The following is a 24,776-nucleotide window of genomic DNA, read 5'->3' as shown; positions in this document are numbered from 1 at the left end:
TCATTACCAAGCTCTTCATTTCTCTTTTACGACAACAGAGTGTTGGAATAGTGACTATAAAATGCTCTACAAGCCTAAGATACAGTGCTGTGAAAAAGCCTTTGCCCCCTTTTTGATTTCTTAGTTTTTTGCATGTGACGCTTATATGTTTCAGATCAAATAAATTCTAAGTTTAAGGTTTTTTATTTACTTGGGTAATCTTTGTCAAGAATTAAAACTTGTTTAATGATTGGAAACATGACAAATATCCAAAAAATTGCTAAATAAGGAAGGGGACAAATACTTTTTCATAGCAGTGTATACAAAAGCCACAGTGTAACATCTGCTGTGCATTGTGCCCGCTGCCACAACAAAAGAAAAACGAAAAGAAAAAAGAGAATAAGGAAACAGTTCAGTCGAGGGTACAACAGTTATTCTGTCTTCCTGCCTTTTGTCACTGCAGAGTTGCTCCAAAAAGTAAACGGTAAACGTCCTGTATTTGTATAGCGCTTTCCCTATGGACCCCAAAGCGCTTTACACTACATTCAGTCATCCACCCATTCACACACACATTCACACACTGGTGATGGCAAGCTACATTGTAGCCACAGCTGGGGCGCACTGACAGAGGCGAGGCTGCCGGACACTGGCGCCACTGGGCCCTCTGACCACCACCAGTAGGTAACGGGTGAAGTGTCTTGCCCAAGGACACAACGACCGAGACTGTCGGAGCCGGGGCTCGAACCGGCAACCTACCGATTACAAGACGAACTCTAGAGCCACAATCGCCCTTTATCGTAATAAAGGTAACAAGCTAACAGCTAGACAAAAGAAACAACAGCATGCTCAATTCAAAATGATTAAACAGTCTAATGGGTGCTAAACCACTTAAATCCAAAGTATTAATAAGAACTTCGGCATTCACATTTACAAATATTATAAGAGGAAAGATTGTAAGAGGAAACGGAGAAGCCTTTTAGCCTGTGGCCACCCTCAGCCTTTCCACATTTGGGTGTGACTCTCAATAAACCACCACCTGGTCGTAGTCCATGGCCAGGTGATAGCAAACATTTAAATATTAGTAAGTACAAAATTAATGAAGTTGTTCATCCACAAACACAGACTGTCTAAAAGCCCCCCCCTCCCCCGACATAAATAACAGACATTTATAAAATCCTAAATCACATGAGTTTGTGATACAATAAAGAAATAAAGAATACATCTCAAAGTCCATGAATATCTTTAAAAAAAACAACATATGTGAATTCATTATATATACATTTTATGACTATAGTTTTATCTATGCACCCAATGAACTAATCATAAAAACAACAACAACACCAATTGCTTATTTAATCTTCCAGGATACCCTGTTGACAGATAATTTATCCAATCAGCTTCGCTTTGGAGGTCTAGATGACTGTGAATGTCAGGCTATAGGGAACGTCTCGTTGTAGTATCTGATTATATCTAATTCTCAGCTCCTCTTACCTTCCCCACACAGCAAAATCCACAAGGCCACTTTAATTAGTGTGCCACATGTGTGGTCCTAAAGTGATTCTGTCACTCAATCTGTCTTTTTTTTTTTTTACCTGTATGTGGGTGTAATAAATGATTCCCTTTAATCATCCCATTACAGACCACACAATTCAAATGGCCATTGTGAAGTACAGTACACACCGAAACCAGTAGTTAGGGTACTGTAATAAACAATAACATGTGAGCATATACAAATGTCACAGTGTAACATGTATCCAAATATTGTGCCATGAGCCAAAGAAAACAAAAAACAAAGAGAAAACAAAGGCCTGAACATTTAATTTTATGCTTTAGTTATTTTTGTGTTTATATGATGTTTGAAAGTGAGGAGGAGGAAGGGAGGCTAAGACAGTTTGATCTGAAGAGAAAAACACATGAACTGGTTCCTAAATTTAAATCCATATGGTTAAAAAAGATTAGTGGTGATGCAATCTGCTGAACCCTATTCAAGTGAAAACCTACTACTTACATGCAACTTTCATTAGTAGTCTGAATTGTTGTATTGAATTTATTTTATTTGTTCTAAATGTTTTGTTAAAATTCCTATTTTAAGACCTTAGTGTATTTCCATTTTGTGTATGTAGTTAAATGTCAGGTTAGTATTGTCTTTCTGTCACAGTAAGTCCTGTCCTGGGTTGAAATCTACTGGCTGAACAGCTCAAACGACATAGACGCGGATTTAATGTATGAACCTGGACCCTCATTACTTGCATTGTCTTCAAAGGGCAGACTCACCATTAGGGGTGGACCTTTCTGCAGGCTGTGCTTGCACTTGAGGTGGTGTAGCACCAGTAGTGGTGTAGTGGTAGCTGCCTGCTAGGTCCTCTCTACTTTGGCACACTGAGTTGCAGGAAAGGTGACTGGTCTGACTTGGACTATCTCCAATGAAGAAAGAGCTTCCTTGGGCAGTGACAAACATGGACTCTTCTGCTGCGGTAACAGCTTCTGGGATGGGACTGCTGCTGCTACTAGCATCTGTGTAATCATCCTGATGTAGAACAAAGAAAACATTAACAATTCTGAAAATCAATTACCGCAGGAGACATGGCAAAAGACAGTGAATAATTTAACATATGGGAAATACCTTATTAGCACTTTGCATGCTCACAGTTATGTCCCGATGGTCATCGTCACTGTCGGTCCTGAATGAACGCTGGATGGGTGTACTGCTGTAGGGAGACGTTTGAACAGCCACTTGGACAACATGGTCACTGCCACATTCTGGACAAATCTGACTTTTTCCTGTAAATACACACAAAAAGTATATAGTAAAGGGGACCTGTAAGGTTTTTCCTTATTTTATGTCATAAAAACACTATTACAATGATGCAATCTCATATTAAACGTTGCTAAAAAAATATTCAAATAATGAGGTCAGTATATCTGGATCATGAGAAACTGGGACTGTTGCAGATAGCGGCACATCTTTATAAGATTAATGGTGTGGGCCTCCAAAACAGGCCACACCTATTCTTACATTTCTTGGTGTACCCCTCCACAATAGGCTGCACTTCTTTTAAAGATTACTGGTGTACCCCTCCACAATAGGCTGCACTTCTTTTAAAGATTACTGGTGAGGCCCTCCACAACAGGCTGTACCTCTATATAAGCTTATTGGTGAGGCTCTCCAAAACAGGCTAAAGAAGCCCCGGCAACCTGCTGTTCAAACCTTCTGTTTGCGAGGGGCAGCAAATTTGAGAAAAAGAGTAGGCTTAATGGGAGGGTGGCCTTGAAGAGAAAGGAACTAAAAGGCCTTTCTTCATTCAGTAGATGAATGGAGTAGCTACACCAAGACGCGGTAAAAGATACGACTTTTCTAACCTGTGACTCATGCAGAGCTTCTCTTGTAATATCCAAGAGATAGAAATAGGTCCAGTTTAACAAAGTTACTGTAACAACTGTATGGAAATCAAGATGTATTGTTTTTTAATCAAGATATGTTGTTACATATTTTTCATGTCAAGATACAAAAAGACAAGGGTTGTATAATAAACCTGTTTGAACTTAGGTTTTGTACTCAAGAATAACAGGATGTTTAAAAGAAATCTGAAAACAACAGAGGAGAGTGACAGAAAACATGCATGGATATGTTTCAGGTCAAAGGAGATTATATTTTATCTACAAGGAGTGTATTCTGTAACCCACAGGCAAACAACTGTCTACGTCCAGACACGTGCAACGTGAAAAAATCTTTTGTTGCCCAAAATGTCAGCAGAACCACAGACTAAGCACACTAACAAAAGGTGTATGGTTCCAAAAAAAACTCTCCAAACATTTGTTGAACACAGTCTGTACAAGCCCGTGCAGGTCTTAATGTCAGGTTTGGTTGGATTGCGGGTAGGAGGCTGCTGGAATGATGACTATTATCTGCATCCTGCTGAAGTGGGAACTCTTGGCTATGGAATCCACGAGATAACGTGTTTGACGCTTCGAGAGAGGCTGTCTAAAACTAACATTTTGTCTTGTGAAATCATGGGAAACTGATAGTTGGCAAGTACTCTGAAATCAAATGAATTTGGTACTCGCAATGTGTGACCTTGTGTCATTTCTGCTTTGGTTTTTATGGTAGCACAAAACCTGCAGACCCACATATATTAATCATTAAAAAAATCTGCCTCTTACTATTATAGCATTATTCATTATCTTACTGCATTATTCACCATTTTTATCTTGATAAACAAGATAAAAATGGTGGACATTTTTGGCTTAGTTTCCTCCTGACTCACAGACCTTCTGTTTGCAGGGTATAGAAATGTATATGAAAGTTGGCTTAAAGCAGTGATTCTGAGACATTTTGGCCATCCCCTAGATCAGAGTCCAAAAAGTAAAGCTTCACACCCACCACCGGATTATTGAATTATTATCATTTATTTATGTTTAAACTGCTCATTTTAGTTTAAACTGCCCTTTATTATATCTTTTTATTGGCCATTATGACCAAAATGGCATCTTTTTGTTCACAGTGCTTTGTGCCTGTTTGCCTGTGAAAATAAGTAAACCTATAATTTACTCACCACCCATTTTCATTAATAATAAAGAACCAGCCCAGCTGAACTTTAATAACCTGAGGTTAGCAAGACAGCAGCAGCAAACTCTTCACCGTTTATTTTTATCATTCAATTTATTGTGTATTTTGACCCTGGTCTTCCACCGACGACGTGCTGTAGCTATGTATCCCACCACTATTGCTTGACCCACAGTTTGAAAAGCACTGGCTAAAAAAAGAAAGCTTAGGGCTCAAAGAGAACTAAGGGTTATTTTGTTAATCATGCAAAGCTACTCTAGGAGAGTCTAAGAAAAAACATATGGAGCTGGAAATGAGCACAAGATTGTTTTACCTCTTTATAGACCTGTCTGTGCTTTTTTTGGAACGATTTATTTCTCTGTGCAAGACATTTAATCTCTCTTTGTATACAAAAGGTGCTTTATAAATAAAATCTCCTCATCTAGAAACATCTAGTACTTGGCTATTTAAGGATAGTTTAGTTCGTGAGAGTGACCATGATTCATCAGGGATGACTCAGTTTCATGGATGAATCAGAATGAGTGTTGTAGTGTGCATGTCTGTGCACATGTGTGTGTGGGCTCCTCTCACATGTGACGATGACAGATTCAGCTATAAACTAAAGCCAGATATCACCTTGGTTTGGCAGTTTTCTATTTTTTTTTTGTTGTATTTTTTTAACAAAAGTGCATTTTGTTGCCTTAAGTGCATTTTTCCCCATTTCAAAACAGCTCCAAACATCTGGCTAGTGCAAACAGATCAAAAGGTTTTTCTTAAACTCTTTTTGCTGTTCGTACATTTTTTCCTCTGCACATTTTAACTTTATGGATGCCAATTTAAAGAGAAAACATGCAAAAATACTTAAAGAAAGAATAATATTGATTTTATCTGCCTGGAGTGTTATATACATATAACACTCACTTTACTGAGTGCCTCTTCCTGTGTCTGTTTATCAACTGTTGACGATGAACGCTGCAGGAACTCACTCTCACCTTTGCTGGCCCACTGTGCCTCTATCAGCTCCTCCCCGTCCTGTTCCTGCACACCTTCTGATAGCATCACAGCTCCTCTCCTCTTCGTTGTTCGTTCACCGGCTTCCTCTTCATCGTCCCCTCCCTGAAGAATGAATTCTGACCTGCAGCGAAGGCACTGCAGGCGAATGCAGCTGTGACAGAGCTCAGAAACCCGGCGTTGGTTTTCCTCCACCACATTAGACAGTATGTCAGTCAGAGCCTGGTCAGCAAAAAAAAAAAAAAAGTTTGTTAACAAGCAGGAAAACCAAGACATTTCTGCTCACTAAACAGTTCTGCAGGAGTCAAAGGTGGTAATAATACATTTTTTACAGCAGTTCAGAGATATACAAGCATTCTCCACACATTCCAGACAATATTAACTTTTTCCTGTAACTACACAAAAAAATTATATAGAAAATTAAAGGGTACCTATAATGCTTTGTGTTATTTTATGTCACAGATATACTGTTACAATAGAGGATTCTCATATCAAACATGGGCAGGCAATTTTCCCACGAGGCCGCATGAGAAACTGGGACTGTCATGGAGAGCTACATCTTAAGTTTGTGCGGTGCTCCACAACAGGCTGCACCTTATTATTAGACAATATGTCAGTCAGAACCTGATCAGCAAAATAAAAAATAAGAAATAATTCTGGAGGAGAGAAAGGTGGTAATAATACATTTCTGCCTGCAGCCCATGAGATATACAAGCATTCTCTTTGCTTTTCTCTCTGACAGGCGACTGCAAGCTAAAAACTGAAGTATTTATATAAAATGTCTTAACACATAGGCGTCAAACTCTGGCCCGCAGCCTAATTACATTTGGCCCGCGAAGCCACACCAAATTACTATCAGAGCTGGCCTACTGGTATTATACAGCTAATATATATATATTGTTTAGTATTAAGCTTTGCTTGTTCCATATTCAGTTTTTCAGCAAAACGTTTTTGAGTCCATTAGAAAAGATTCATTCTTATATCTGGAGGAATAAATATATTTCAATAAATATTAACGTTAGCCCGTGACTTTGTTCCAGTTTTGAGTTTTGGCCCACTGTGTATTTGAGTTTGACACCCCTGTCTTAACAGGATAGGAGAACTCGAGAAAATATTAGAATGGGTTTCCATAAACTACTACGTTTGACAAATTTCTGAAACTAGCAGTCATTCTTAGTTCTTTCCTTAAGTAGAACCTCAAGGTGCTCGTTTGGTTTTACACGTAATTCAGTTATGTGTGTATTTAAACATACATTACATATTAACTGAACAGCTTTCTGCTTTTAACATTTCATCTGACACAGGTTTTAGATTGTACTGCTGTTGATTGTCGTCAGGTACACAAAGGTAACATGGACTGAGCAGAGGACAGCCTGTGAACATGCCCAGACAACTACAGCATGTCCCAAGAAGTCAGTGGGTGGGTGTTCTTATTTACATACACTGCTTCATTGTACGCACCTTGCACGTCATCCGCATTGATGTGTGGGAAAATTGACAGCACAAACAACCACTCCTGGCAACAGAAGTTTGTGTGCATGAATTTAAATGTGTGAGAGTTTTTCAGCTAACCTGCAGTGCTTGCTGAGGGTCATCATCTAACAGGACGTAGCGTCTCCTTCGTTTGTCCTTGCTGATGTAGTCAAAGTAAAGTTCTACAGCTGGAAACTGATTTTCTAAATCCTGAAAGATAGTCAAAGTCATTTATCAAGTTGATAAAAACATTATATTTTCCTTTATAGACGTAAAGATGTTAGAGATGAAGATGAAGAATCTCCTTTCATACCCCTCGGGTCCACGCAGCCTCAGTTGTTTCCACCTTAGCCAGGCTATCCAGCTCCAGACGGCATCTCTCCTGGCCACACTGCATGTCCATCTCAAGCACTAAGCCCTTTTTGATGCACAAGAACACCTCCCTTCTTCCCTTCCTCTGCCACTGACCTTCACCAAGCCCCTCCTCTTTGTCAGATAAGACACCAACAAGCAGAGGGTGACAAAGGTCCACTAAGAGAAAAGAAAAGTAGTAGTCAGAGAAAGCAGATCATAACTGGAGGAGATTTGTGCTGATTATCCTTCAGAATAACTGCATTTTGTTAAGTCGAGCACATATTGAGTTAGATACTGTTTAAAATGTTTCTCAATTTTCAACCTCCCTACCTCCTAAATCCTCTTCTTCTTCATGATTGGTCTCGCCACTTGCTGCTCTAGCAGACCTGTGGCTCTCTGGACTTGGCTGAGGTGAACTCACTACTCCCTGGCTCATCACCAGCCCATCTACCATGCTGTTATCCAAGGTGGACTCTGTCAGCTGAGGGGTCTGACCACCTTGCAAGGTGGACTCCATTTCCAGGTCTGCATCCACGTCAGAGGCCTCATTTCTGGGTTCAGAGGAAAGAATAGGTGGTGGGAGGACTTCCGGGACCTTGTGGGAAGACGGCGGCAATGGCTGCTGCTGTGGGATAGATGTAGTGGTAGTAGCGATGGTGGTGGTGAGGCCGTTGGAGAGGGTTTGAGAGCAGGAGGTTTGCTGGTTAACAGTGGTGGTGAGCGTTAAGGGTGAAGCTCCATCTAGATGGTGTTCATATCTTAGCCAGTCTTCTCCGAGTTGTTCCCTGAAGCTGGACATGCGTTCAATCTCCTGCTGGTGCTGAAGGACGATGCCTAGAAGAGGAAAAAGAACAGAAAAAAAAAAACCAAAAAAAAAACAAACATTCATGCTCGTATCCACCTCTATACTTTTAGTCTTGGACTTTGCATGACTTTTCTTAGTTGAGCATATGATAAGGTTATTTGATACTTTAGCAATATTTAACAAGAGCATACTCCATTACTACAGTACAAGGTAAATCATAATTTTTGCCTTTATGTTGAAACTTTAGACGGCAAACATGTTTTGACAACAAACCCTGTGTGGAGGACAAGGGTCTGGACTCATAATCAGTATCACTGGGTTCGGATATACTGGCCCTCCGCACTTTCACCTTACTCTGAAACAAAAATTGACAATTTTTCATTAAATATCAGAGAAAAGCACTAAAAAAAAGCATATCAACACCCAAAAGAGCATCACTCCCACCCTATTTTTCCTTCTGCGAAGGTTTGAGACAACCGCTTCGCCGACGGACAGGCTGTCACTCAGCTCCCCCATCCCACTAGATGCTTCCTGGTAACTGCGTTCTGCAGGCATGGTGTAACCTGAAGGCAAAGTCTGCACCTGGACCATCAGCGGCCCTGGTTTTGGCAGAACCTGCAGAGAAGAGTACTCCAACTTTACTACCACAAATGATTTTAAGTATTAATTCCACATTTTCTTTTCCAAATACAGTGCAAATAAATGTAGATTATACCTTGCTACAAAGTAGGGCTGCTCGATTATGGCAAAAATGATAATCACGATTATTTTCACTGAAATTGAGATCTCGATTATTTGACGATATTTATTTAACAATAACAATGTATTGAATGATGGCTTTAAAGATTGTCAAAAAATAATATAAAATAGTGTGCAAATACTGATAACAGTGCAAATATTTGCAATATAAAAAATAAATGAAAAATGTAAACATCTATGTTTAGTGAACTTTGCAGTGTTGCTCTGTGTTGCAGCTACGACACTGTAGCAAAGTTTACACACTATGTCTACTTGATCCACGTCTGACTCCGCGAACCCATAATGTTTCCACACCACTGAAGTTTTTTTTACCTCTCTTTTCAACCAATGGCAGTCACTCTCCTCTCCAAATAACTTCTGCTTAGAGTTGGGGGACCTCTTAATCAGCGGTCCCCAACCCCCGGGTCCCCAACCCCCGGGCCTCGGACCGGTAGCGGGCCGCGAGAGTAGAGGCTCAGGTGTGAAATGTATAGTTTTCAGGGTTTTTAATCGGCTTTCAACGTTATTTTGTTATCGTTTTTATTGTTTACTCTGTTTTCCTGGGTCTTTTCACGTGTGTTATGAATAAATTTTCTTTTTTTTGGTACCGGTACTAGTTTTATTTTGTTGTATTTATCCGCGACACCTTAAAGGCCGGTCCATGAAAATATTGTCGGAAATAAACCGGTCCGTGGCGCAAAAAAGGTTGGGGACCGCTGCTCTCAGTGTTGTGACGCGTGTTCGAAATGCAGAGAGGTGCGCTCGATTTGCCACACGGAGCAGCGCGAGAGTAAAGCACGAGGGAGGGGCTAATAATTGGCTCAGTCATTTTTAATGATCGTTGAAAGCCCAGATCGTAATCGTGATTACAATTCGATTAATTGGTATCAGCTCAGACGGCACTTTAAACAGACTGAACTCTCTCTTAATGCACCACCGCATAGACATTGCATGTTCTCCCCATCCTTAACGGACAAGGCATTTAACATATGGACAAAGCTTGGAATAACATCAATGACTGCTCTTTTCACGGACAATATCTTTTCCTCATTTGAACAGCTGGTGAACAAGTTCAAGATCCCTCAGTCACACTTTTTCAGGTATCTACAACTCAGGAATTTTGTTGCTTCTAATACTGACTGCTTTCCGTCCTGTCCATGTCCATCCCTTTTGGATGATATTTTTGATTTTAAACCAAATGCTAAGCGGGTTATAAGTGATGTTTATGAGCTGTTAAGTGATTTTAGGCTGTCCACATTGCAATCACTTAGGGAACGATGGGGAAGTGATCTTGGCCAACGGATTGCAGATGAGACTTGGCATAAGATAATCAATAGAATTTCTTCGTCATCTATTTGCCTTAAACATGTGGTGATTCAGTTCAAAGTTGTTCACCGTCTCCATTGGTCTAAAACTAGACTGAGCAAAATCAAGGATGGGTTTGACCCCACATGTAACCGGTGCAAACGAGAGCCTGCTTCCCTATTTCACATGTTCTGGGCATGTCCAAAACTGGGTAGCTTTTGGAAAAGCATATTTGAAACCATGTCCAACATATTTGATGTTCCAATTGCACCCTGCCCGTTTATAGCTATTTTTGGGGTGGCGCCTTGTGATGCTAGTCTTTCCAAATCACACTCTGATCTTCTGGCCTTCTGCACTCTTTTGGCCCGTAGAATGATATTATTGAAATGGAAAGAGCCACTTCCACCTGTATATGGGCAATGGGTTAAGGATGTCATGTACTATACTCAGCTGGAAAAGATCCGCTACACTGTAAAAGGTTCGGTTCAGAGGTTTTATGACACATGGCAACCTTTTCTTACTTACTTTGAAAGATTAAGTCTGGATACTATTGCTTAATGTGCGTGTGAGTGGGGTTTTTTTTGGTTTTTTTTGTTGTTTTGGTTTTTTTGTTGTTGTTTTTTTTTCCCCTTGCTGTTGTTCATTTATTTTATTATTTACTTTGTATCTGTAATTTTATTTTATTTTATCTCTTCTTCCCTCTCTGGCTGGGTTTTAGTTACACAGTTCTGGATGGGGGGGGGGGGGGGGGGGGGGGGCAGGACTGTTTGTTAATATTGCCATAATTGTTGTTGGAAGCAATTCTTTGTTCAATAAAAAGACCTTGATCAAAAAAAAAACAATTCGATTAATTGAGCAGCCCTAATACAAAGTAAATAAATGTAGCAAGTAGCAACAATTTACACCGCATGAATTTTTGAGTCACTCTGAAGAGAATCTGCTTTAGTATCAAGCTTTTAAACTGTGAGATGATGAAGTGATGTTAAGAGTGAGACTCACTGATATTTCAGATGAGGACAGTAGGGTGCCATCAAGTTTGAGCTATAAAGAAAGAAAAAAGGGAATGCCTGAAATTTTGGGTGAAAACAAGAAAGGCAAAGCTCAAACCTTTGTGTGAACAGCAAAGCTGCACTTTGTGACAAATTGGAGAACAGATGACCCAGAGGCTACTAGAACTTAAAAACAATACTTTCACATCACATTTCCATCCTTCTTTGGAAATGTAAGGTAAACTTTAAAAGTATATATATGCATAATACATTCAGTTACAATTCTTATCACTCACTCTGGTGTTGGCAGCTTTTGGCGAGAGGTGTCTGACTGTGGAGGTGCGGTGGGTCTTCTGGAAGTACAGTGGGTTTCCTTCCAGATTCAACTGAAAAAAGACAGTAGAGTTTGCATTCTTAGCTACTCACCTATGGAAAAAAAACCTCCCAGTTTGAGACAAGGAGGCAGAAAATCTTAGGCTAGATTACATGACTTTAAAGTTTTTTGTGTAAAACCTCACCATTAGATGTCAGTAGACTGCTGATTGAAGTTAACTGAATTCAACTCTTTTATTAGCATTAGCTAACTTCCTGGCTAATGTTAGCTAAGTGCTCAGATGCCACTGGTCAGCTGCGACGTTAATGCTGGACCACTATTGTTATGATGATGATGTAGGACCAACACAGGGATATCAAATCGTAAAGATTGTCAGTCCACACTTTACCTCAGCTGTCAATATATGTACATGCCTATTTACTGTGGGTGAGGCTATAAATCTTTGTGAAAAGAGTCTGATACAAGTCGATGAGTCAATGAAGTTTACTTCTATTTGATTAGCGCGATACTGAGGTGAGTTGTTCAAGATATCCTGAACGTTTCTGTCAGTGTTTTTGCTGCTGTTAGCTTCGGTTAGCCTTTGTTAGCTGCTGTTAGTGAAACTTAGTGAATAAACTGCCATACAATGTGGGAATGTAATCAAACTGTGTCACAGGGCTAAAGCCTAACATTAGCTGGCATAACATTAGCTTATAACCAGCTGTCATTGTTCATCCAGCTTTCATCAGCTGTACAGAAATGGGGGGATTTTGCATCTAATCTGTTGCCAGGTTTTTTGTGTTAGGGCCCTGTTACGACTGTGACCGTAATTGTGTGTGGATTTGAGTGTCTAGGTGCTCCTCCGGGATTGACGATTTGGCGTTGGTAATGTGTTGTTTTTGCGTGACTGTTATGTGTTTCCTACTTTACTTTGAAAGTCTGTGTATCTTAATGTGTTCAGTTTACGTTTCCCTGTCTCGTCAGTTCTGATTTGCCCCAGCTGTGTTTCCCTCCTGTTGTCCATTCCCTGATTGTTTCCCTCCATGTATTTAAGCCCTGTGTGTCAGTTGATCATGGTCGCGATCTTCCCCCCCGTTGTAAATAGTTTGACGTTTTGTGTTTTGATGTAAATAAATTCGTTTTGAGACACTTTTTGGGATTTTGGTGGAGAGCCTTAGTGTTTTTCTTCGTGGTTTTGTTTTCCTTGTCTTTGTTTTTCTACGTTGCACCCCGGTTGCCTAGGCCGGGGTGTAACATATGGGGGCTCGTCCAATCACTGTGGGGTCCGAGGACCGCTTCAGCCGTCCGCCGTCGCTGGAGGGTCCGGGGAGGGACCGCTTCAGCCGTCTGTCTTCGCTGGAGGGTCCGAGGGAGGGACCGCTTCAGCCGTCTGTCTTCGCTGGAGGGCCCGGGGGGGCCGCTTCAGCCGTTCGCCGTTGCTGGAGGGTCCGAGGGAGGGACCGCTTCTGCCTCCGTCTGTCTTCGCTGGAGGGCCCGGGGACCGCTCCAGCCTTCATCCGCCTTCGCTGGAGGGTCCGTGGGACCACTCCAGCCTTCGTCGTCTGCTGGAGGGTCAGGGGGACCGCTCCAGCCTTCATCAATTTCGACCGCTTCAGTCTTCATTTGCCTTCGCTGGGGGGTCCGAGGGACCGCCTCAGCCTTCGTCGTCTGCTGGAGGGTCAGGGGGACCGCTCCAGCCTCCATCAGTCTTCAGTCTTCGTTTGTCTTCGCTGGAGGGTCCGAGGCACCGCTCCAGCCTTCGTCTGCCTTCGCTGGAGGGTCCGTGGGACCGCTCCAGACTTCATCCGTCTTCGCTGGGGGGTCCGTGGGACCGCCTCAGCCTTCGTCGTCTGCTGGAGGGTCAGGGGGACCGCTCCAGCCTCCATCAGTTTCATCTGCCTCCGCTGGAGGGTCCGTGGGACCGCTTCAGTCTTCATTTGCCTTCGCTGGGGGGTCCGAGGGACCGCCTCAGCCTTCGTCGTCTGCTGGAGGGTCAGTGGGACCGCTCCGGCCTTCATCAGCTTCGTTTGTCTTCGCTGGAGGATCCGAGGGCCCGCTCCGGTTTTCCGTTTCCACTGGAGGACCCGTCCAGTCATCAGCGTCGCCTGCGGGACGGTGGCCGGTGCCGTATGGGCTGGACATGGAACAAACATTTTTCGTTGGGGTTGTATGTTTTAAATGTTTTTTTTTTTGGGTGTTTCCTTGAATTAAACATTTTGGGGTTAATGTTAATTCTTGGGTAAGGGGGTGTTACGACTGTGACCGTAATTGTGTGTGGATTTGAGTGTCTAGGTGCTCCTCCGGGATTGACGATTTGGCGTTGGTAATGTGTTGTTTTTGCGTGACTGTTATGTGTTTCCTACTTTACTTTGAAAGTCTGTGTATCTTAATGTGTTCAGTTTACGTTTCCCTGTCTCGTCAGTTCTGATTTGCCCCAGCTGTGTTTCCCTCCTGTTGTCCATTCCCTGATTGTTTCCCTCCATGTATTTAAGCCCTGTGTGTCAGTTGATCATGGTCGCGATCTTCCCCCCCGTTGTAAATAGTTTGACGTTTTGTGTTTTGATGTAAATAAATTCGTTTTGAGACACTTTTTGGGATTTTGGTGGAGAGCCTTAGTGTTTTTCTTCGTGGTTTTGTTTTCCTTGTCTTTGTTTTTCTACGTTGCACCCCGGTTGCCTAGGCCGGGGTGTAACAGCCCTGACTTCAGTTCTGCAGGGGCTTGAGGTGAGGAAGAAGAGGATGATATTCTATTAAGATACTGGTGGTGTTGCCTCCTTCCTTCCTGTTTTCAGTTTGTCAGTGGAGGGGACCCCTTCTTAGACGATAAAACACAAAGTATGAACCTTCATATCTAGAGTCTGAAGGTGCATATACAAATTCAAATTTGCCTGAACAGCATGGGAATGGCTACGAGTTCTCTCCTTCTTTGGGATGTATGTGGCCAGTCTCTAACCACGTAGATAAAATATGATTAGGCAGAACAGTGACGTCCACTGTATTCAAGATGTTTGTGACACAAACCAGTGCCGGCGCCTGTGCATTTTTAATGGGTTAAATCTAAGTTTATAAGAACACATCAGTTTGTTGGAAGATGTAATTACACACTAATCTGTGTATATTGATGAGTACAACTTTATTTTTCTATAACATAAACTCAGAAAATGGCTATTGCACCTTTAAACCATTGTTTAGTTATGCCGCTATAAGCTCAGGCAGCTGGGGGACCTCAAAGTCAACCTCATTAGTATTTTCTAGAGATGTGAGGTAAAATGCTTCCTCTGTATCGCAATGTTACAGACTCTTTCAAAAAACAAAAACAAAAAACAAATACTGGATCCTGGTGAATTCCAACAGTTTAGCCCAGCCCCACTTTTGTAACGTTTTCATGCAAATCCATCCAAAATGGTTGAAGAAACCTGCTAACAAGCAGATTTAAAAACAATGAGCCCTAATCGCTTGACCTCACTGGGAGCAGTAACAAAGTGTCATGTAAATTTGATCATCTAAGGATAAATGTGTGCATGTGTGCATCTTTACTGTGTTGAGGCAGTGCAGCAGGGAGAGAGGAGCCAGCTGGGAATGCTCCAGCAGGATGTTGTAGGCCAGGTCTAAATGCTGGAGAGAAGACAACTGTTCCACGCCTGTTTTGATGAGAGATGCCAATGATGCAAGTGAATTCAAACTCATGCACAAGTTCAAGAGCACTGGTTTTAAAGGAAAAAAATGACCAAACATTAAGTTGTGTAATTAAATTCTCATGTTCTTTTCCCTTATTAAAAATGTCTCTGTGTGATGAAGAAAACTATCTTACAAAACAGTGGCAATAAAGTTTGTATATCTTCACGCTGCTTCCTCATCTACCAGCTTCATCACTATTTGGTCTCTTTGCTGAGAAGGTAAATTGGGCTTTAAGAAGAGTACGGGAAGCCTGCGACTGATAACAGTTGTTCCTACCGTTGATGGTTTCCAGTTCGTTGTTCCTGAGGATGAGTGTGACCAGCTTGGCCCTAGCACTCATACCGAGTGTTGGCGCCCTCTGCAGGCAGTTGTAGCCCAGGTTCAAGTGTTCCAGCTCAGTCAGAGCCTGGGCGAAAGCAAAAATAAAGTAAAACAAGATTACTGTAAATTGCAGAATAAACAAATAAAGCTTAGATTCTATGTGACCAAATGCTGATAGCAATCCAACCTTTAGGAATTCAGCACACTCCTGAATCTTGTTATGGCTTAGATCCAAAGATTTCAGGACATTCAGTAAACTCTGTAAGATTTGAAGAAGTTGAGGTTGGATAGAAACCTTATGCTTATGACTCAGTAATGACACATCTGTGTATTTGCTTGTCTCACCAGTGACTGGTCAAGGCAAACTATGGAGTTGTAGCTGAAGTTCAGGGTGTGAAGTTCAAGCCACGGTAGTGCTGAGCTCAGATCACCTCCACACAGAGAGAGCAGCTCCTAAAAATGCACATCATATAAATCACTGAGCTTTTTGGTCCTCTCATGAAACCTGCTCATGCTACCGGCTGGGAGTACCTCCAAGGAACTGAGGCTTTTTGAGCAGGTAAAAACCTCCAGCTGGGAGTAAATTCCTCTGAGGCCCTCGAGACAGTGAGGGGGGATTCTCTTCAGCTGGTGAGGAAGAACAAGCAGGGACGAGTTATAATGTAAAAGACCTGTGACCTTAAACAACAAGAAGTGAAAGTAGGAAGTATTCACACATTACCTCCAAACACTTCAGAGACTTGAAAGGGAAAATTTTTAACACAGACTTGAGCCTCACACCCAGCGGGTTGATGAGCTGCAAACACACAGCGAGTCAGAAATTAGTTGGCAGGGCCAACTTTTTGGGACTCAATGTGAAAGAACCAAGTTCTGGGTTAAAACCAACCTTGAGGGAAACTGTCTTCTGCAGGATGTCAAACAGGAACTGCAGCTGCAGCAGCGAAGCGGTGTCAGCTGGGTGGGAGGGCAGTGCGAGGAACCCGTGTTGCTGGCTCCGGGATAGCAAGTACTGCTCAAACAGCCTTGTGAGCTGCTGCAAGGTGGCAGCAGGCAGGGTCAGCGTGCTGCTGCCGTCCAGCACCATGTCACCTGAAGGGTGAAAGCGAGCTTTCATGCTTAAAGTAATCAGCCAGATTTGACTCACAAGTGACAAGTTAGTAGGGGTGGGGGAAAAAATCGATACTGTGTAGTATCGTGATATTTTGTTTGCTAATAATGTATCGATACAGGGACAGCAGAAATCGATATTTTGTTACAAAAAAGGTTTTTGTGGACTGGAACTCTGACTTCAGAGCATGTTGATCCTTTTTCTGAGCAAGAATCCTGACACTGTCCAAATGTGTTTAACTTTTTTTTTGGCAGCAATAAACATGACAGTTTACTTATTTTAATTTAAGACATGTTTTATTTTAATTAAGTTTAAAACTTTTTTTTTATTTAATGTAAAATTATATTTTGTTTTAATTTATTGTCAAATTCTTCAGTTGCTGAATGGGCTGCATAGTTTTTATAAATAGCTATACTTGTACCAGATGGTTGCATTCAGTTCAGTTGGACTAGACTGTAATACAAACCGTTCAGTTTTTCAACAATAAAACTGACTGAAATGAGAGAAAGACTGAGTGCGAGACTTTGATATTAGATAAAATGAATATTGATAAAGTTTACCTTTATGTACAGAATCTGAATATCGCAAAATATTTTTAAAAATTGCAATAATATCATATCGTGCGTTAAGTATCGTGATAATATCGTATCGTGGGATGTATGGTGATTCCCACCTCTGCAAGTTAGTCAGCTACAGAATGAATGAGTAGCTCCAATGCAGTGCTACAGATTTGGAAGCATCCACCTGAATATTATTGTTGTTGGATGTCAGTAGAGCTCAGTAATTTAGGTAGCTATGCCTCTTTTTCACCAACTTCTACTCAGCGCGACTCAGTTTTTAAGGTTTTCCATTAGGTGGTAGTAGCTGGTACCACATACTTTTTAGTATCACTTTGGCCCCGGTTCTAAGCGAGCCAATCTGAGCCAAAAATGTGACGTCAATGGACGGCATGCCGCTAATCGGCCAGGCAGCGACTACACTGAAAGAGACACGAGTGCGACTCCTTCCCAAGACTCAAACCTGCCATTTTTTAAACCTGGTAACAAGGGAAGTGTTTACACACGCCTCCCACCAAAACCTTCACTTGATGTGTTGTGTTTGTGGCGCATACTACTGAGGTCTTGAGATGTTTGGGCAGCCTTGCTGTAACGACCCCACCCACATTGAGATGGTACTTGTAACTGAAAAATGCAGAAACTGTGCAGAGTAGGTGCCAGTGGAAAAAAGGCTTTAGTGATCACAAACTTGGCAAATGGCTGAGTGTGTTAGACACACAAAAAATCATAATCAAACTACCGTATTATACTGTTGTTAGTGGTCTGATGTCGGCTAAATAATTTGCATTTCTGAAAATGAATCATTATCAGTGAACTATTAACACCACTCTCATTCATGTATTTAGTTCATATTGGAGAGTTCTGTGGACAGGAGGAACCTCAGAATAGCATCCCTGCTGTTTGGTGATGATGTGGTTCTGTTGGCTTCATCAGTGCATGACCATCAGCATGCACTGGAGCGGTTTGCAGCCGAGCATGAAAGCCAGCGACTCTGAGTCTGACGAAGCGGTTCACTGCTGGGAAAACAGTGCAATGCTCTATTTGGGTTGGGAAAGAGAGGCAGCCTCAAGGCGAGTGAGTTCAAATATCATGGGATCTCATTCACGAGTGTTGGGAAGCTCGACGGACGGTTTAGCGCGGCGTCAGCAGAAACCCGGCTGTTGAACCAGGCCGTTGTGGTGAAGACAGTTTCGATTTACTGATCCATCTACGTCCACAACCTTCACCTGTGGTCATGACTTCTGGGTAACAACCAAAAGAGTAAGGCAGTGAATACACCCTTTACCTGGACTGTGCCTTAGAGGTGAGGTAATTACTTAAGGCCCGGGCACAGAATCGTTACAACAGAGGCTCCACTGGACAGTTTCGAAAAATGTGAAGGAGGGCATAAATTTTGGACTTTTTATCAATTTTTTTAATAAGTTTATAAGTTTTTGTTCTAGTGATAAAAACCTCCCACATGGACATTCAGAAATTAAGTAATAGATAAACATTTAAATGACAGAAAAGGTTGTTTAAATTTAGCACTATCTGCTCCAGGAACTTCTTTTTACAGCGGGCCCATAGTAAAAATTACCTTGATGCCATTTTTACTGAAAATCACAGAAAATGAAAAGCACAGAAAATGATTTCCTATTTTCTATAAATTAACGAAAACTTAGTTTTATAATTACAGGACAGTCTCAGCGATGAGCAACTAAATCTTGTTCTGAAACTTTACACATGTATTTCTTACAATTTAAGCACACAATGCTTATTGACAGATTTCTTTCATTTAAAACAACAGCATTTCTTTATCGTGCATGGTTAAATCTGGGAACGCCTCTGGATCCCCCAGGAGGGACTCGAAAGTATGGCTGCTGTGAATGTGACCCAGCATCAGATAAGTGGAAGACAATAGATGGATGGTTGATTTCTCTCAATAATATAACACCCCCTTTCAAATAACTCCTCAGACAAATTAAAAGGAAAACATTATCTGTAAACAGACTGTAAAACCCCTACATTATTAATGAATAGGGGATTAGGCTGGCTCAGTTATTATCTCATACATCGTCTGTTGAAATAGCTTAAAGCGCAATCAGCTTTTGGGGTGGGGGGAAGGGTTGAAGGCTCTTAGATTATTATGTTTCCTCACAGAGCGAACCTGGATGGTCCTGAACCTGTCAACATGAGTTAGCCGCCTCATGATCCTGTGTCATGCTGCTGTTTTTGGACGGATCTTGTACGGAAAGGGAACAGTGTCACACTGGCACATACCGTTATTTCGGAGAAGCGTGGCCAAGCTATGTACGAGAGGAGAGTGGCCCGTCTGAAGTGCAGCCATCCTGTAAGAATTCAAGAAATAGTCCTGAGTACACAACTCACGGAAATTAAAAACAGAAAAGCTTGTCTTGCACGCGTTCAGTACGTTTCGTGCTGTTGTTTCAGCGGATTTGATAAAAACAAAAGACGACTACAGACAACTATACCACAGCCTCGGGCTAATAAGCACTTTTTCCGTGTTAATGTAGTTAGCGTTCAAAGCTTTAGAGACACGCTAACTGACATAGGCATCCAAAACTCTGCTATTGCTAGCAGTTAGCTCGGCTAAAGTATCCCGATAAGTAAGCAAAACGACATACCTGTGCAATGACAGCCGACAGCCGGATTGCTAACATCAAGGTGTTAGTTATAGTAGAGCATATTAATTTTGGCGCACAAAGAAACGCCACGTTATGGTGCTCATTTGTTATTGTGGCAATCAAGCGCAGAGTGATGTTGACATTTTTTACCTCCGTCACATGACGGAACTGAAAGCGTGTACGGTAGCCTCGTTATACCAAAAGGTATGACTCTTACGCGCCCATTAATAATAAAGTTTCTTCTTTTTTAAAATCGTTCTTCTTCTTCTTCTTCTTCTTCTTCTTCTTCTTCTTCTTCTTCTTCTTCTTCTTCTTAATATTATTATTATTCATAATAATAGTAAAAATCCTCACAGTTTGAATAAAGGCACACATTAAAGATAAATATAAATGTCACTGCATATAGTCAAAAGGTCAAACGTTCAGTTCAAGGTTATTATACTAAAATTAAACAAACATAAACTAAAACTAGATGTGCAAAAATTGTTGTTAACTGAAATAAGAATAAAAAGTGGCCCTTAAAAATAATAAAAATTAACTGAGATGATTTTTGTAAAATGTGGAAATTTACTAAAACGTTAAAAATCTATTTAGAGAAAATAAATATCATTAGTTTTCCTCTTTGTCAGTTTGGTAAAGTTTGTTATTACAGCTTGCCTGATGAGGCTTTGATGACCTGATACTTATGTCTGCAAGACTTAAAGTACTGGCTTCAAAAAGTGGTGCTTTTTTATTTTAATACCTATGCAGATTTTCCTGAATCTTGACTTCAGCATATGTCCTCTATATAGTATTACAATTTTTAAACAAAAAATTTTAAACAATAAAAACTAAACTAAAATGAGCAAACCCGATCAGGAAACTGACTGAATCTGAATTTTAAAAACAAGAAAACAGAAACAAAAATAAAACTGATTTAAGAAAATACAAAAGTATAATAGCTCTGTTATGATCTTACAATAATTCAAAAATACATATTTTTATACATATATAAGATGTAAACTATGGCCAAAAAATACTGAAAGAACGATTAAGACAGAGCAAGCCTATAAAAGCAGTTCTTTTCGTTCTACTTAAAAGGCACAAAAATAGAAACAGACGTGTAGAAATGCATAAGAACTTTTTTTAAAAAGAGATTTTCTACTTTTTCATCAATAAAAAGTTCTGTCATGTGCTAAAACATTTCTCGACATGATGTATAGTTGAAATTTAAACGTCTGTGGCCACTGGGTGGAGCACTTGCAGCAAAGAGGCTAAATTCCATATAATGGTCTGTATTAAATAGAAATAAATACAAAACTGCAAACAGCGAGGATATATACAACTTTCAGATGTCAAAACCATAGAAAATGAGCATCTGTGCATAAGTAGCAGTATATACTATATGTGTTTTAACTTTGTGCTTGAAAACCAAAAGCAAATAAAATAAAAATATATATATACATAAAGTTAAGATGAAGTCAGGCAGAAGTGTTGCAAATCTTACATGGACCCTTCAAAGGTCATGCACTAAAGACTTTTTCTGGCTTCTTCCCTTTAAAAGCCCATATAATAGGACACAGACCCTGTGGTAGCTGTGGTTTTACAGCTGCTGGCGGGTGTTGGTCCAATCAGATTCCAGCCATGGCAACCAATAAAAAACAGAGTTCGATGGGTGTCCAAGAGGCATCATTGGAGCTTGCACCGCATCTACTCATATCAAAACAGACCAGATTAAATTGAATTGAATTTGTGGTGAACCAACATGAGCTTGATTTTAGCAGGTAGGTCAACTATAATAGAAAGCAGAATATAAATCTGAATATAATCAAGAATACTGTGAAGGTTTACAAGACAATCACGTCCATGTACAGTGATTACATAGCATGTAACCAGGTGACAAGCTTTAACCTCTGTACACTTAACTGATCTAAACCAGGAAAGCAGTTTTCAGCAGCCCTTTTGTTTTATTGGGTAACACTTTTGGCTTCATAACAGATACTTTACAATGATTTGCATGAGCAAATAAAGCAGGAACTTTCCTAATTTGCACATGCATCACTTGTTGCTAGGCAGCAAACAAACATACTCTCTCGCACACACACACAAACACACAAGCATTTTTCCATTTGGGACTTGTGAAGCGAACATTTCCATGTAAGGATTTATGCTCTGTAATTTGGTAAACATTTCCATTCAGTAAGATGCTGTGCGTTTTACCCGCTTAAGAGACCTGAGTGCATATTCAGTTAACCCCTTAGTCCCAAAGTTTTATTTATTTAATTTTACATTTTTCTTTTCACCTAAAAAAAAATAGAATCCAAAGTGAGATTTGCACAAATGCTAATAATTTTACTTTGGCCAAATAAAAAAAAAAACCTGTACCGCAGACAATAAATGAAAGCCTCATGGCCGTGATTCAGTGACACTGATGTTATCAAACATGTTTTCAAACCTACAGGTGGTAACCCTTCTAAATTTCATACAGCAGAAATGAAGTACAATACATTCCACATGCAGTTTAGTCATAGTGCTACTAGAGGTCAGCATCAGCAAACCTTTGAACCTTTACATAATGTATGAAGTGGATCACCTTCATCTGGGAGGAAGAGGTTACCCATGCATGCATGTCTACTAGTTTTGACAGTTAATTACAATATGAAGTCATAATCCAGCTGCGTATCTGCTGTTCGTGTGACCTTGGTAACTCCCACTAACCCCACTAACAGGATGATATATTATTTTCCTAACTCCCTGCTCATTGCTTTTACTTATCCAATCAGTAATCCAAGTAAAGGGAAACTGTATTTAAGTCAGTAATCAAAGCCAGACTTTAAACAGTGCACTCATTCATTGTCAAAGTGTAAAAAATGGACTTGTTTTCACTGATAAGATGCCAGGAGAGTCCAATAATCTTAGTAAACTCGGTTTTATTCTTATTTGTTTTAAATGACAATGCATTTTGAAATTAGAGATGACTGTGAAGTAACAGGCTTGCAGTGAGGCCTAGCAGTGTAAAATTAACTAAATACATCATATTAATCGGTAAGATAGTGATTCATCTCTCCACTGGCTAGATAGGAGTTTGAATAATTCATCAACAATGAGAGATTCTTTTCAAGATAGATGGAACTCTATTGGCTTATTCAAATTAGGAATTTTTAGTTTTAATTAGGTATTTATGTGCTTTAAGTGCTATTGAAGCATATACATTTCCTATCTAATATATCGGCAATGACCTCACCGATAGATTCACGAGCCTTGTCATCAGCAACACCTCTCATGTTGATCTGATCTCAATGTGATCTGAACTACTTCCAGATTACTGTTTTCTCAAACAAAAATTCTGCTAACAGTTTGAACTGTTCAGCTATGTTTACTGGCTTACTCTTTCAGTAATTCATGTACTATTTTTATCTGCAACTCTGTTCAGTTTATTCATGATTTGACTAAATCTAGTCATTAATTAATATTTTTTTCTTTTTGGCTTATGTGAGAGTTTAGTTAGACTTTTCTAACGTTTTGGCCATAATTCTAGCCAGCTGTTTATCAGGGCTAATCATTTAATTTCTTTATATTGTTTGCAAATTCTATTAGAAACATTTTTTAAACACATTTGCCTATTGCGTACTTACCTATTACTTACTTAGCTACTGCTGGCATATTATTTACCTACGTATTACTTACCTAGTACTTTCTTATCTAGTATTTACTTACCTATTATTGGCCTAGAACAGTCTTACCTATTATTTACCTGTTCCTTACTTACCTATTATTTTCCCATGTATTCGAATAATAATGTTTTGCTGTATAACTATTATTTATTTATTATTCAAGTGCCCCCTGGGGTGATTGTATCCATTTCCGGGATGGGCTCTTACATAAAGAACTCCCTCTGTATACAGACTGAAGCACATAGCACATCAGTGATCCCATATTTGTCTCTATAAATGTAGAATTTATCCAGAGTTTGTGTTTTTTTTAATAAGTCCATGGGGAGGAATTTAAGTAACTGACCTTGGTGGGGATCACTTTGCACACAGGGGCAGATACTGTGGCGTGTTAGGCCTATAAGCTGGTGACCATCCCAGACACATTACCGGCTTTCTCCCCACTGCTTTTCCATCCATGGTTTTTGGATGACATATGAGGTTCTATGTGCAAACAGCCTTTTATGCATCCCCCTAACTCACACCCCCGAGATATAAAGCAGCTTCAAATGTGCCCTTTCTCCCTCCCCATACCTCCAAGGTGAGCCAGGGATGCCGATCTTGAATGGGGCTAAATAGCATGAAATCAGTGGGTACCCACAAAACAAAATAATCTGCATTTATATCTGCGGAGTAAGGTTACACATGCCGTTTCTATTTCTGGGCCCTTGGATAAACACCTATTAGTCTGGTGCACTGGACGGGGTTAATATGGCGCTTGTTTAGCGGGCGAGCGCGACACCTCAAGGCTTGGCCTCACCAATCAATAGGAAACACTGCTGTGTAACACACACAGTAGCATCACTGTACACAGGTATATAGGCTGGTAGCAGCTGGCAAATTTTAATTGAGTGTCAATTGACATGTCAGCCACTGTGGGGATGTCTTTCCATGTAAGGAATACTCTGCACATAGTCCTTTTGTTTGTTTGTTTGTTTGTTTGTTTGTTTGTTTGTTTGTTTGTTTGTTTGTTTGTTTGTTTGTTTGTTTATACATTCTTGGGAGTTGAGGGGAGAAGGTGCTGATTGAAACAAACAGGCTAATGTAAAGTAGTCTTTGAATATGCAAGCTGTCTTTTTCTCTCTCTTTTTTGAGCTCAACTTCAAGCCTCACATCGCTTTTGGTAAAAAACAAACAAACCTGTTTTTCATTTGTGAATAGTTTGCCAGTAATCGCCTATAAGAGGTTAATTTTGCCTTGATACGGCCATAAAAAAGGTCTGATGTAACTGGTTCAGCTGGGGAGCAGCAGTGCAGGTCATTTAAAGATAATGATGATGATTTGATCTT

At 40.5% G+C, this 24,776-nt stretch overlaps 1 protein-coding gene across 2 annotated transcripts in view; it reads right to left on the bottom strand.

Moving 5' to 3' along the window:
- The window catches only part of stk11ip (serine/threonine kinase 11 interacting protein), a 50,211-nt gene that overhangs the window by 25,030 nt on the left and 405 nt on the right, over positions 1-24,776 (bottom strand). For both annotated transcript variants that reach the window (XM_080876867.1, XM_080876868.1), the window contains exons 2-19: positions 19,434-19,501; positions 16,396-16,598; positions 16,231-16,305; positions 16,041-16,136; positions 15,855-15,962; positions 15,697-15,768; positions 15,465-15,594; positions 15,048-15,151; positions 11,494-11,583; positions 11,208-11,249; positions 8,610-8,780; positions 8,439-8,520; positions 7,691-8,194; positions 7,320-7,537; positions 7,106-7,216; positions 5,515-5,755; positions 2,603-2,760; positions 2,254-2,506 (exon numbers count right to left, since the gene is read on the bottom strand). In XM_080876867.1, coding sequence (XP_080732993.1) covers positions 2,254-2,506; positions 2,603-2,760; positions 5,515-5,755; positions 7,106-7,216; positions 7,320-7,537; positions 7,691-8,194; positions 8,439-8,520; positions 8,610-8,780; positions 11,208-11,249; positions 11,494-11,583; positions 15,048-15,151; positions 15,465-15,594; positions 15,697-15,768; positions 15,855-15,962; positions 16,041-16,136; positions 16,231-16,305; positions 16,396-16,598; positions 19,434-19,501 — 2,726 coding nt within the window. The remainder of the gene's footprint in view (positions 1-2,253; positions 2,507-2,602; positions 2,761-5,514; positions 5,756-7,105; positions 7,217-7,319; positions 7,538-7,690; positions 8,195-8,438; positions 8,521-8,609; positions 8,781-11,207; positions 11,250-11,493; positions 11,584-15,047; positions 15,152-15,464; positions 15,595-15,696; positions 15,769-15,854; positions 15,963-16,040; positions 16,137-16,230; positions 16,306-16,395; positions 16,599-19,433; positions 19,502-24,776) is intronic.

This window comes from Rhamphochromis sp. 'chilingali' (genome assembly GCF_963969265.1).
Source record: "Rhamphochromis sp. 'chilingali' genome assembly, chromosome: 3".
NCBI lineage: Eukaryota > Metazoa > Chordata > Actinopteri > Cichliformes > Cichlidae > Rhamphochromis > Rhamphochromis sp. 'chilingali'.
This window is presented reverse-complemented; position numbering and strand designations above follow the sequence as displayed.